Raw genomic sequence first — 13,123 nt, forward strand, 5'->3', positions numbered from 1 at the left:
CTTCTTGGGATTTCATTCACCCGATCACTGGCAAAAAAAGGAATGAGAGATGGATCACCACAGATCAAAACCCATGACAAGAGCCTTCTGCTGCATGAGGTTCCTGGGGGGGGGGCATATTTGCAGAAGGGGTAAGGCCAAGCAAAGAAACACTATTTACTACCTGGAAATTCAGCCCAAATGTAATTTCCTGGTGAGCTGAGCTAGACCTAAGTCCAAGGGTCTCCTGAAGCTTCCTTGGAATGTCCCCCTAAGCTCACTCTTTTTGAGAAAAGAAAAGCCTATGGGAAAACAAACCAATGAAACTGAGGAGACTACTTAAAGAATTAAGAATTTAAAAACAAATACAGTATACATGTTGGGGTAACATTTTAGAATACCCTAAGAAATCTTACTATTGATTACATCAACTCTTTCTGGGATGGTCTCTCTCTTTCCTAATCTGCTCCTTGCCAACCAGGAATGAATCAGCATTGCCCTTCCTGACATCCTCCCATTCATCATTATTAGGCATTCCAATTTTTGCACAAATCATCAGCTTATCCACTGAATTAAGGCCAACCACCATCAAAGAGAACAGAAGTCTTTCACAGCTTCTGCTGACTAAGTACTTGCATCACATGCGGGTATTTTTTTAAGATTCTAAATCACTTACTTTTTTTCAAGAAAACTTCCATTCCAACACGCTGCAGAAGATAAGATCTGCACAACACCACTGCTCAGAAAGAAAAAGGTAGGCAAGCCTTTAATAATTACAAAGAAATGGTTATTCAAGCCTCAACAACAGGTTAGTCATCTATTCCAGGATTTCATTAATAGCAGCTTTCTTACCCAGATGAATTCTTAGAAAATATACATTTGCTGTGGAGAAACATTGTGTCCCAAAATGGATAAGTACTTAAATTTTCCATAAGTCATGTTAAAATCAAAAGTACCAAAGCTACTGAAAGAACAACTCTTGTACCTGATGATGATCTTGAACATTCCTCTACCACCAACCATCTAAAATACTCCCAGCTCATCTCCAAACATATAATCACAAAAGAAAAGCTGAGCTATTATGTCCCAAACACAGAAATTGTCTTTGCAAAATAATAAATGAACAACCATTTTCTTCTATTGTGTTTCCTGTCTGAAAAAGAAACTAAAAATAAGTGAAATGAGTGTTTACTCCTATTACCTGGATAACAGAGGTTCTGGGAAAACAGCTAGTTTCTGAGGACCCAGAAAGAAAGCGTGTGTGAACAGTCCTGGACCCTCTCAGTTAGTATATGGAAAAGGAAAGGAATACAACAAAAACGTGGTTAAGGAGGGGGTCGCAGTAACTTCTGGTAATGCTAGAATCTGGGTCAAGAAAGTTCTCTAGAAGGGTGCCTGGGTGGCTCAGTCGTTAAGTGCCTGCCTTCGGCTCAGGTCATGATCCCAGGGTCCTGGGATCAAGCGCCACATTGGGTTCCCTGCTCAGCGGGAAGCCTGCTTCTTCCTCTCCCACTCCCCCTGCTTGTGTTCCCTTTCTCACTGGGTCTCTCTATGTCAAATAAATAAAATCTTTAAAAAAAAAAAAAAAAAGTTCTCAAGAGATCATTTCTTCCATCCCCTCATTCTATAAATAAGAAAACAGAGAATGGTTAAACTGTCAAGGCCCCACCAAAGGGAAAGCCACCCACCCCTCCCACGATGAGTCTTAGTCCCCTTCTCTCACCCCTACATCCTCCCAGCCCGAATTCTCCATTACAGCCACCTAAGGTTAGAGAAATTCTGAGGACATGAGCTGCTGGAAGGCATTCCCAATGATCCCCTGTTGCACCCCAAAGTTTAGGGCCCTGGCCATTTGCCGTACTATAATCTATGTCATAAAGCAAGATGTATTATAGGCATTTCAGTATATAACAGTGAGGACACAGAGTGTGATTCACTCATTCCCAAATATTAGATTCTGCAGAAAAATGGAAATGCTAAGGAAAGTCAATGAAAATGCATAAAAATGTGCAGGACAAAATTCTCCTTTAAAATAAACTTGATAAAAGGCCTCAAGCCTTTTTACTTTATTTTCTCAACCTGACATTAAATTACCAACTCAGCTTATCATTTTGAATGTGAAACTGCTAGAAATTTTTCAAGATTAGGTAAGATAACAGCCATCTTACTTTTGGGATGCTTTGGGATATGCATATGAAGAAACTCTTGGAGGTAAACCACCGTAATACTGAGTGTTTTTTTTAGCAGAAAGGCCAACTCATTCCTTCATCGGTAGGATTTTTAAAATCTGAACAAGGAAGTTTAAAGGACACACTCTGAGAGAATGGGGGAAACAACCTATTATGTTATCTGTGGCTAAGGACACCAAATCCTCAAGAAATATGTACCAAAAAAAAAAATAATTCCCTAAAATAAAACACTCCGTGTATATTTACAACCTCAATATGGAAGTAAGGAAAATCACTAAGCTAGAACATTCCAATACACTCTGGAAAAAATAAGATGAAAACAAGCAGCCACATACTTGATTGTATTTGCATTGTTGTGTTCTGAGAGTTTTTGTCTCCAAACTGCTATGGTTTCATCATTTATTAAACTGGTGTAATGTGCTTGGTTCATCGTCCTGAAGTCAACAGCAGGGGAAGAATTCTGGAGGATTAAACAGAACAGTAAAAAAGAGAAATTACGTACGATAGAACTTTTCTCTTTCTGCTAACATATTCTCCATTTTGGGTTTCACAGGAGCTGGGGTGCACTGCCCACATCCCCCTCTTCACTCCCTCAGCTGCTAAGTGTCAGCTCCTGAAAGCTCCCAGCTGGGCTGCTCTCTGGAATTTCCGGGGCTATGGGTTCACCCCTTCAACATCCGGTAGCAGGGAGAGGTATGCCCCCTTGCCTCCACCCAGGACTGGTGAAGAGCTGTCCCAACTTCAGAGCTCCCAAGGACATTGGCTGAGGCCTCCGTTACACTGACCCACAGTTTTTCCCCCTGCCCAACCCTGCCTGCTTCATCCCTAAATAGACGCCCTTCTAGAGCATGCTACCCCAAACAGCTTTCTCAACATAAATCTCAGTTGCAGACTGTTCACCAGAGAAACAACCCCAATATGGCTTTTCCACACGTCTTCCCCCTCTGCTTTGAATCACTGTAACATCAAGGCTTTTAAGGTATTAATCGTTTGCCATTAACTATTCACCCAACTCTGACAAAACAGATTTAAAAAAATTCAGTTATAGTGTATATTGCAAACAATCTATGAAAACTTAATGCCTCTTAATTTCTCGTTCCATGTATATAGTTACACATTTTTAAGAAAGGTGGCAGAAAGGACATACCAATAATGGCCTTGAAAATTCCCAAAGCTGCACAACGTTATACATCCTTTCTTTATTCAGAGAGAGCTAAAAAAAATATAAGCACTTTTATCTTCTAAAATGTATCTTATTCAACTGATACTTCCCAAATCCTGTTTTGATCTAGAACTAAGAAAAAGTTGAAAGTGCTTTATACCCCCTATAATTGTCATTAGAAAAGAGAGAAAAAATTATATTAAACCATTCATCCATCAATTCATAAGATGATTGTTTTTTCCTCCTTTGTACTGACACACAAAAACACAACTTCCAAAGTAAATGTTCTTGGTTACTTCCCCATAGTTGCGAGTTAAGATATCATAATAAGCGGAAAGGAAGGGGGCATGTAACAAATAACAAATTGGAGATGCTTGCCAATAGGTCTTGATCATTACTTTACTAAAATGGCCACAGACATTTATGAGAGAACAAAAGTCATCTTGAGTGACACAGGAAAATCACAGGACAAAGCGGACACCTGAGCACATACAAGCAAGCCTGCCTCTTCACCCTGGTCTTAAAACCACTTTACATTTTCATTACTCTCTCCACTCACAGGGGTAGCTGAACAGACTCTAACACATACTTACAACAAAATATAAACATGGAACTGTTTTCTCATTCTTCCTCGTATGTCCAATAAACTACAGGTGACTTGAATGAAGTACAACCTCAGAATCACTTAAAGATCCAAGAAAAGTTACCAATTTTCCATGCCTTCTAATTATATACAGGCCAAAAACATTTTTTTTTTTTTTTGGATCTAGGGTCAGTTGTTTCCCAAATTTGGATCACCAGAGCTTTCAAAATCTTCACCAATTAAATCGGAATCTCTAGAGACATCAGTGGTTTTTTTTTTTTTAAAGCCCCTAGGTGATTTCAATGGGCAACCAAGGTTGAGAATAACTGTTGGGGAAAAAGAGAATTATGTCACCTAGTAGGCTCGCAGGCATGTGCATGCAAACACACACACACACACACACACACACACACACACACACCCCTAACATCACAACCACAGTCCCTCTTCAATCCTATCCAGCAAACAACATGAAAGGAAAAGGGGGGGCTATGCTTTGCACTCACTAAATTGCCAACACGTGGAATCCAGTGTAGCAAAGCCGTATCTGTACACAACTCCCCTCCTCCCTTCTTCTACCTCAGACCTGGCATTAGTTGAATGAGTTGCATTTACAAAAATGGAGCCTGTCACAATACAGATGCTTTCTCTTAGGTCCTTAAGTGATTCTTCAAGTGTTATGCTAACGGGGTAAGCACATGATTTGATCAGTCTCTGTATCTAAACAAATATCTCTGCTTAACGGCATAAATAAACACGTACTGGCTTTAGGTTTAAAGAGAAAGAGCAATACCTTCCTAAGTGAGGGTCTGTTTTTAGTTTCCTTTTTGTTATCTTACATTTTTAATGCATGGCACTCTCACCACGTGTTTAACTGCCCTAGTTCTCTGACATTATTCTATATCCCTTTCATCAATGTTCTGTTTTCCAGTCCCAACAGTGCTAACTACAATAAATTGCGAATCCAACCACCTAGATCAGACACCATATTTATAAAACTAGCAAAACTGAGTTTTACATTGGCTTTCACAGAAAAATTAAAACTGGATAATATTATTCAAGTCAACTTCTTAGGGAAATGAAAACTTCAAACTCTACTTATGGACAAAAAGTTACTATCCTGCGGAGATCCAGCGCTTTTTATATCTCACTTCACTGGCGTTTTGAAGAAAGGAAAAATAATCTTGGTTTTCCTCAAGATTTCTCTGTGAAGCACTGAAGATGGGCCTAAAATAGGTCTCAAGCAGCAGTTCCAAATCTCCCCAGATGGCAGCACTAAACAGAACCTTTTCCAGGCTCCTGACCTGGAAAATATCTAGTTGTCAGTTTCCACTGTCCAGCCTGCAGCCTCCAGCTCCAGCACAACCTCTTCTACCAAATCACGGAATCACACTGACTAGAAGGCAAGTACATTGTGTATTTAAAGATGGCAGAGTATCAGACGAATGGGGAGAATTTCCAGGACCCAGGGGGGCCCCTTGTCCCTATAGCTCCTATTTTCTTCCCAACCAATTCTGATTCCTCTATCACCACGAACAGCCCTTCCCTGCCCTTCCGCAAGAGGGTAAGGACCCATGTGCCATATATGGTTGGTCCTCCCTACCTGCTGGTTGAGTAAAAGTGAGTGGGCGAGGCGGTGGGGAGAGAAAGGGAAGGGAGGGGAAGAAGAGGGAGGGGAGGGGTGGTGTGGGGAAGCACAAAAGCAAGGAAGGGAGTGGAGGGCGGGACTGGAGGAGATTATGCTAAGTGAAATAAGTCAAGCAGAGAAAGACAATTATCATATGGTTTCACTCATTTATGGAACATAAGAAATAGCAGGAAGATTGGTAGGAGAAGGAAGGGAAGAATGAAGGGGGGGTAAACAGAAGGGGGAATGAACCATGAAAGACTATGGACTCTGGGAAACAAACTGAGGGCTTCAGAGGGGAGGGGATTGGGGGACTGGGATAGGCCGGTGATGGGTATTAAGGAGGGCACATATTGCATGGTGCACTGGGTGTTATACGCAAATAATGAATCATGGAACATTACATCAAAAACTAAGGATATACTGTATGGTGAATAACATAACATAATAAAAAATTATTATAAAAAAAAAGAAAAAAAGAAAACAATTCTGTGTCCCAGGTTTCAGAATGATTTCCCTTGTCCAGGAGGAGGGAAGGGATTACAGCTCTGTCACAAACACCTGGACCATATTCTCCTCTACTTTCAACCCTGAAAGATACCAGAACATCATTCTTCCTGACTTAGCCACTACAATGACGCAGGAGACAATGTGAAATTTTAGTGTGGTGCTATGAACAGATGATAAATAATAAAGGATATTTGAATATTGTGTCATCTCTTTTATATTTAGTATATACTCTGTCACATCAAACAAACCCAGTAAGTTCTCAAGTACCCAGCATTTGTTGCTACCTAATGAGGAAGAAAGGGAACGTCAAATTATGCCAAAGTAAGTACAAATTCTCTAGGCCTCCTTAAATATCTTTTGGAACAAATGTAGACATAAACAAATAATTTTAAATTATGAATTAGAATAAATTATAAATTATGAATTAGAAAAATAATTAAATTATGAATTAAATAGAATCATATATTCTATGATGAATATACCAGAAAAATTACTGGCACTTCAAGGAAGTAAAATGGAGAATGTCTTCAAGGCTCAGTAGGCTTACCTTAATAAGATAAAGCTGGTAGAAACAAAGAGTCATATTGCTCTCATGTTATTATTTATTAAAATAAATACTGGTTCATCATTATTCCACCCCCAAAATAATAGTCGAAAGAATTTTTTACCTCATATTTGGAGCAAAGTACAAAAGTTTGGTCTCCTCCAGAGAAGATCTGCTTAACAATATGATATTTAAAGCGATCTGTCAAAAAAAATTTCAACACCATATTTTTCAATAACTAAGCTTTTTCCTTGATCCCCTTTTCTAATATTCCAAAATATGCTTCAGACTGGTTTCCCATCCATTTTATTTATGTCAGAGAAGAAACCTTCTCTCCTGGTTCTGTGCCCAAACTGTTTCTACTTCCATTAAAAATAAAAGTACAAAATGGTATCCTCCCCTCCGACTCTACCCCCGCCCCCTCCCCAACTGCCAGCTAACCCTGAGGTGGTTTCCATTTTTCTTTTTAATCTTTCCAGCCACTGATGTGAAATTTAAAACAGTCACTAATATCACCAGTAACGTGCCTAAGAAATAATTCAACATCCAAGTGTAGTGTGCTTTAGCCCCTTAGGATGCGGCTTGTCATATAAGGACCTCGTTTCCTACTCCCTGCGTTATCTCCCATCATGCTGTATCCACGGTGACCCTCCAATCCCACCACATTGCTTTCATTCCGAATATACCACACGACTCCCTGTCTGTGCAGCTTTTCCTTCCACCACCCCCAGTGCACACTGGACTTTCCACAAGGGCGCCTCCTAGAGCACAGCTGCGACAGTGCTCCTGCAATCGTGTGATTCTGTGGTACTCACCACTGCCCACTCCCTCACAGTCCTCTACCTGGCTAACTCCAAATCAGACACAGCTCAAACTTCCTCTAACCGGAATACTCCTTGATGCCTTCCTCTGTGCTCCCACATTACCATGAAGGGTCCTAAAACCACAGCATGTACATAATGAATTGAAATTTACCTACTTATGTTATAGAATCATGTTGGCAAACATCCAAACACAAATTTATGATCACATAAGTTAGGTTCTAATTAAACTTCAAAAATTTGTGATTTCAAATTAACCTGTACAACACCTGAGTTTATGAAATTGCTGTATTTCTCACATACGTGCATTCCTGGCATGTCTGTAATGCCTTGGCATAAAAGAAATTCACAAATTACAGAGAAGAGGACACCTAGCCATTCTTGAACATCATCAAAACCAAACCTTATTTATTTTATATTTTAAGTTCCACTACATTTTTAGATGCTCAGATATACATTCCATAAATCTTTCTTGACTGAGAAGTCTGTGCCAGGCCTTGTGCTGTATGCCAGATTTACAAAGAAGACTCAGTCCCTGCATTTAAGTTTCTTACAATCCAGCAGGAAATTTATGGTAGTTATTGTTTAAAAAAAAAAATCCTACTCAAGCCATAAGTCACTTTATAGTCTTCAAAATCAAGATTATTATTAAATTACTTCTTTTTAATGACTCTCCAGCTTGTTGTCAGCAGCTGGATTTATTATTTCAAGTCATTTATACTGAGTGACTGACTTCCTTATTCTGATTTCCAATGAAATGGACACGTGTTATTTAACTATTTTTTAAGAGAAGAAAACAATGGCATAAAAAGAAATCATGTCATGTTATGATCAGAATAGCAAAAGTAAAGGGAAAGTAACACAGCACAAGCATTAAGAGCACAGGCTCTAGAATGAGGCAGACCTGGGTTTAATTCCTGCCCCCAGAATCTATGTGATGTTGGGCAAGTTACTTAACCTCCTTAAGACTCAGTTTCCTCATCTTCAACATAGAAATAATAACCACTAATTCTTAAGGTTGTTTTCAGTGCTTAGCATAAGTAATGGAGCTTGGTTAAGCATTCAAAAAACATTAACTTCCATTATCAGCAATAATAATAAATAAAATTTATACACCACTTCCAAGGTCCTTAAGGCCAAAATAACATTTTTTTTTTTTTTTGCTTAATCTCAATTGAGATCTCTAGGATGTCAATTATAGAACCTCATGTGTAGTGACTACTCAAATAATTGTTGATCAATGTTAAAAGAAAAGATCTCATACTCATTTCCTCCAGAAGACTCCAAGGTAAAATATAGATATGTGTTCTATAAACAATTCTTTGTTATCATTTAAAATACCATTACATTCCAATGAAAATCACTCTTACCGGCTCTGGCTGAAAGCTGGCCACTATGAGCAGCCCAGTAACCTTTCACAGGGGATGGGCACTTAACATTACAAGTGTGTCCCGTTCCTAATTGACCTCTTGCTCCACAACCAAATGCATAGATGAGTCCAGAAGAAGGCACGAAGGCTAGGGTGTGTTGTCTGGGGAAAAGTAAATTCCCTTATCAGCATAGTTTCTACTGCTAGGGATATACATTCAGACTGACTTTTAACCCCCACATGTGAGCACAGCAATGCCTACGGGTGCCCCCTAGAAATCCCACCCCACACTGACTTGTGACTGTTTTTGTAGCGCCTGGCTCTCCATAATCTCTGAGACTCTAGGCAATATGGAGGATGGCAAGACTTGGAAAAGGCTGAAGGGCCTGCTGCATTAGGCCTTTGAGATGACAGGGAAGAAGCAGGGTAGACCAGGCAAAATTTCCAAAAAGTTCTTTGAGGCTCTCTCACTTTCCTTTCTTCGTGGTCTTCTTCCCATTCTGCTAGTCTCACGTCCCCATCTTGCTCCACTCATCTAAAACCTGTCCTTGCCACACTCTGCTCAGATCAGACTTTCTCTAAACGTTCCTGTGTATGCAGTTAAGATCTCTTAAATTGCTAGTGGATAGAGGGGCACCTGGGTGACTTAGTGCCTTCAGCTTAGGTCGTGATCCTGGGGTCCTGGGATGGAGCCCCACCTCGGGCTCCCTGCTCAGCGGGGAGCCTGCTTCTCCCTCTGCCCTTCCCCCTGCTCATTCTCTCTCTCTCTCCCTCCTAAATAAAATCTTTTTTTAAAATGCTAGTGATTGGGTCTAACCACACACTCTGTCACTACAAAGACAAGCTTCATTTCTAGGTCTTACAGACACTAGGAAGCTCTCCAGGGCACTCACCTGCCACAAGCAATCTGCGTTACTTCACTGCCCATCAGCTCCAGAACTCTTCTTGGATTAACCTCATCATTCATGGAATCATGTCCGAGTTGCCCACAGGAACCGGCACCAAAGGTAAACACACCTCCACTCTAACAAGGAACAAACATGGCAATGACCGCATTGTATCTCTGAGTTTGAGTACACTCCTCCAAAAGCCCCTATATGCGAGACTTGTATCACACAGTCTGTACAAGAACACGACCTTCACTTGATCCTTCAGCAAAATGCCCTCTCTGGAATGTTCAGTAAGTAGAAAAATAATAAAAAAAAGAAATTAAGACTACATGTTTATGGAACAAAGACAGCACTGCTCAAGGGACCACGTACCATCTGTAAATTCTGAAGGTTGTTTAGAAGCACAGTGATGTGCTGAGAAGCAGAACAGAATGAGGAGAAACAGAGCTAGGCGAAAGGAGATGATTTTGCACAATCGTTCGTACATGAGAAATTCTATGCTCCACAAACTCCTGGGTAAGCTAGCTATGTTTTTAACAGCTGTACTTGAACGAATGCTAAGGCATTTCATTGAAGTGAATCTATAACAGTATTTGTTCAACATAAAAATAAATTTCCATTCTCTCTGCACATGACAGTTTAGAAAAAAGAGGTTGATAATTTTAAGACATTAAGTCATTGCTCTGTATTTTTCACATATTTAAATTGTTTTAAAGGAACACAGAATGTTGCTATATACTATATTTTAAGGTTATAGTGAACTATTTTTAAACACCATCACTACTCTAAAAGACACTGTCAAAACTAATCAAGTAATGACCATCATCTGTGCCATACCTAACACCAACGCATCACAGAACAAACCAAAACACTCTGAGTCCCCTACCTTTGTGAGGACTGCCGTGTGTTCTTCTCCACAACTGATATAGACGACTTTTTGCGTTCGTAAGAGTTTCACGTGGCAAGGAGACTCTCGATCTAAAATAAGAGAAAAATCAGAATTCCACTACTATTTGTCTTTGAGATGAAATATACACAATTATCTTAGCATGAATTTTGGGTCCCCCTGGATTCCTGACCCACACATTCAGCTTCCTGCCTGCACATCCGCTTGGATATCTAACAGACATCTCACTTTTGATACATCTACAACCTAACTCGGGGTTCCCCACACTCCCCAACACTGTCCACTCACCACCCCCAACACACACACAGTTTCCCTCATTCCATAAATGGCAACTTCATCCTTCCACTTTTCCTGTCTTTACTTCAACCACACACCCAACAAAGAGCAAAACCAAGTGGCCCCACCACCACAGTATATTCAAATCCAACTTTATTCCCACTGCCTCCAAACGGTCTTTCAGCCTCCCCGGGGCCTGCGCTAGCCAAAGTTCAATTGGATCGTTCTTCTCCTCAAAACATTCGGTGTCTTCCCCTTTCACTGAAGGAAGCCAAACTCTTCCCTTTGCCTTCCATGGCCCTACATCATTGGGCCTACACTACCTCTCTGACCTCCAGCTCTGCTGCTCTTCCCCTCACTCATTCCACTCTTGAATACACCACCTATCTTCCCATGTTAGATGCTCTACACACCCTGTTTCCTTTGACCGAAACATTCTTTGCCCAGATAGCTACATGTCCCTTTTTTCCAACCTGACGTCCTATGGGGCTCTGCTCAAACATCTTATCAAAAAGGCCCTCTCTGGAAACCTTATATAAAACAGGAAACTCTCCTCTCTGACATACTGACATACACCCAACTGACATACTACACTTCTACCACTAGCATGCAATCTCCATTAAGTCAACAGTATTACCTGTGTTGTTCACTGCTGTACCCTCAGAACCTAACATGGGGCCAGCACACAGCAGATGCTCAAGAAGCATGTCTTAAACAAATGAATGTGCGTTTGAACTAAAGAGGTACATATAAAGAGTTTACTTACCTTCTTCATCACTGAGCCCCAGCTGCCCTGCATTATTCATCCCCCAGCCAAAAACTGCTCCTGAGAGAGACAGGGCAAAGCTGTGAGCTCCTCCTGCAGCCACCTGAGCCAGGGGGATGCCCTCCAGGGACCTCACCCTCTGTGGGCTGGCTTGGGAGGGGAACTCCTTCCCCAGGCCCAGCTGCCCATGGCTGTTCTTTCCCCATGTGAAGAACTGACCATCTAAAATAAAAACAGGATAACTGGTATTACCAGACATGATACAAATTCCATTCACAAAAATAACCTCATTAGAACAATCTAGTTACCCAGTAGAAAAATTTGTTAGTTACTCCCCCTCAACCTACCAAACCCTCCTGAGGGCAAGGGACAGAGACACTTCATGCTATGAAGACTGCCAAAACCAAAACCCCATTTGCCATTACAACAGAGAGGTAAACTGAGTCTTACTGCCCTTCAAAGGTTACTAACATTTATACAAAGAAAAGAAAAAATTAAATTAAATTAAATTAAATTAAATTAAATGTTTAAGTCAATTCAGTGGTAAATAGGCCAATTACCAGGCTTACATCCAGTAAAGGAGCTGAACTAGTTCTAACCACACCAAGATCATGAAACCCAGGGCTCAGGAGTCCAGCTTCGACCTGGACGATCTCAAGGAGCATCGAGCACGACGTGCTGGTCCAGATTTCCCCTCAAATTTATTCCAACATGGAATAAGGTATTATTTGCCAGCTTAAGTTTCCCTAACTCCCTTCTTTTCACTAATTTGGGAGCTTGATAGTGGAATGTCACTTGAGAGCGACTATAGCTAAGAAAAACCAATCTTCCATATGTTCAAGAGCACTGAGGTTCAGTCCTGCCACCTTCTCACCCTCCCCAAGAGAGCAATGATGACCACCTTCTTCACTGTCCACACCCTGAAAAACGTATGAGCTGCACAAAGGCTGAGAAATGCCATTGTCCAACAGGAGTGCATAGACCCTAACCAGTGAGTTAAAGGTGCCCGGGTAGATGACACCCCACACAAATGCGAAGAGAAACGGTTCCCAAATTAACATAACATTAGCATACATTTCAATGTTACATTACCAGCTGCAAGAGCCAAGCAATGCCAGTTGCCACAGGAAACTTGCAATATCGTCTGCTGGTTCAGCTTTTGTATTAACCTAAAACAGAAAAGGCTTTCTTCTTAAGAAGGCATTCACAAACAGTGAGCAGAAATATTCCCAACAGTTGTTATAAATAACATTTTTCCTAAAAGACTTTTTAAAATCAAATACATAATCCTACATGATCTAATTCTATTAGGCCTTTCACTAACTTCCTACCTCTGAGGCAGTTACTGTTAAAAAACAAAGCAAAATAAAACAAAAACCACGTCTGCACCTAAACCCATTACCACACTCTGTTAATCCCCACCTTGTCATCTCCAGTTGAGGGACAAATGGAATAAGCTACAGAAGAGAGATCCCTAGGAATGTGGCTGCTGTCTATATG

The 13,123-nt window shown here is 40.7% G+C and overlaps 1 protein-coding gene across 8 annotated transcripts in view; it reads right to left on the minus strand.

Moving 5' to 3' along the window:
* The window catches only part of HERC3 (HECT and RLD domain containing E3 ubiquitin protein ligase 3), a 128,986-nt gene that overhangs the window by 50,713 nt on the left and 65,150 nt on the right, over nucleotides 1-13,123 (minus strand). For all 8 annotated transcript variants that reach the window (XM_045791782.2, XM_045791757.2, XM_087863992.1 and 5 more), the window contains 8 exons: nucleotides 12,716-12,792; nucleotides 11,624-11,845; nucleotides 10,561-10,652; nucleotides 9,678-9,808; nucleotides 8,786-8,946; nucleotides 6,719-6,795; nucleotides 2,504-2,628; nucleotides 656-715 (listed from right to left, as the gene is read on the minus strand). In XM_045791782.2, the coding sequence (XP_045647738.1) occupies nucleotides 656-715; nucleotides 2,504-2,628; nucleotides 6,719-6,795; nucleotides 8,786-8,946; nucleotides 9,678-9,808; nucleotides 10,561-10,652; nucleotides 11,624-11,845; nucleotides 12,716-12,792 (945 nt within the window). The remainder of the gene's footprint in view (nucleotides 1-655; nucleotides 716-2,503; nucleotides 2,629-6,718; nucleotides 6,796-8,785; nucleotides 8,947-9,677; nucleotides 9,809-10,560; nucleotides 10,653-11,623; nucleotides 11,846-12,715; nucleotides 12,793-13,123) is intronic.

The sequence above is a fragment of the Ursus americanus genome, chromosome 8 (assembly GCF_024610735.1).
Source record: "Ursus americanus isolate L20-20 chromosome 8, mUrsAme1.1.p, whole genome shotgun sequence".
In the NCBI taxonomy this organism is placed as follows: Eukaryota; Metazoa; Chordata; class Mammalia; order Carnivora; family Ursidae; genus Ursus; species Ursus americanus.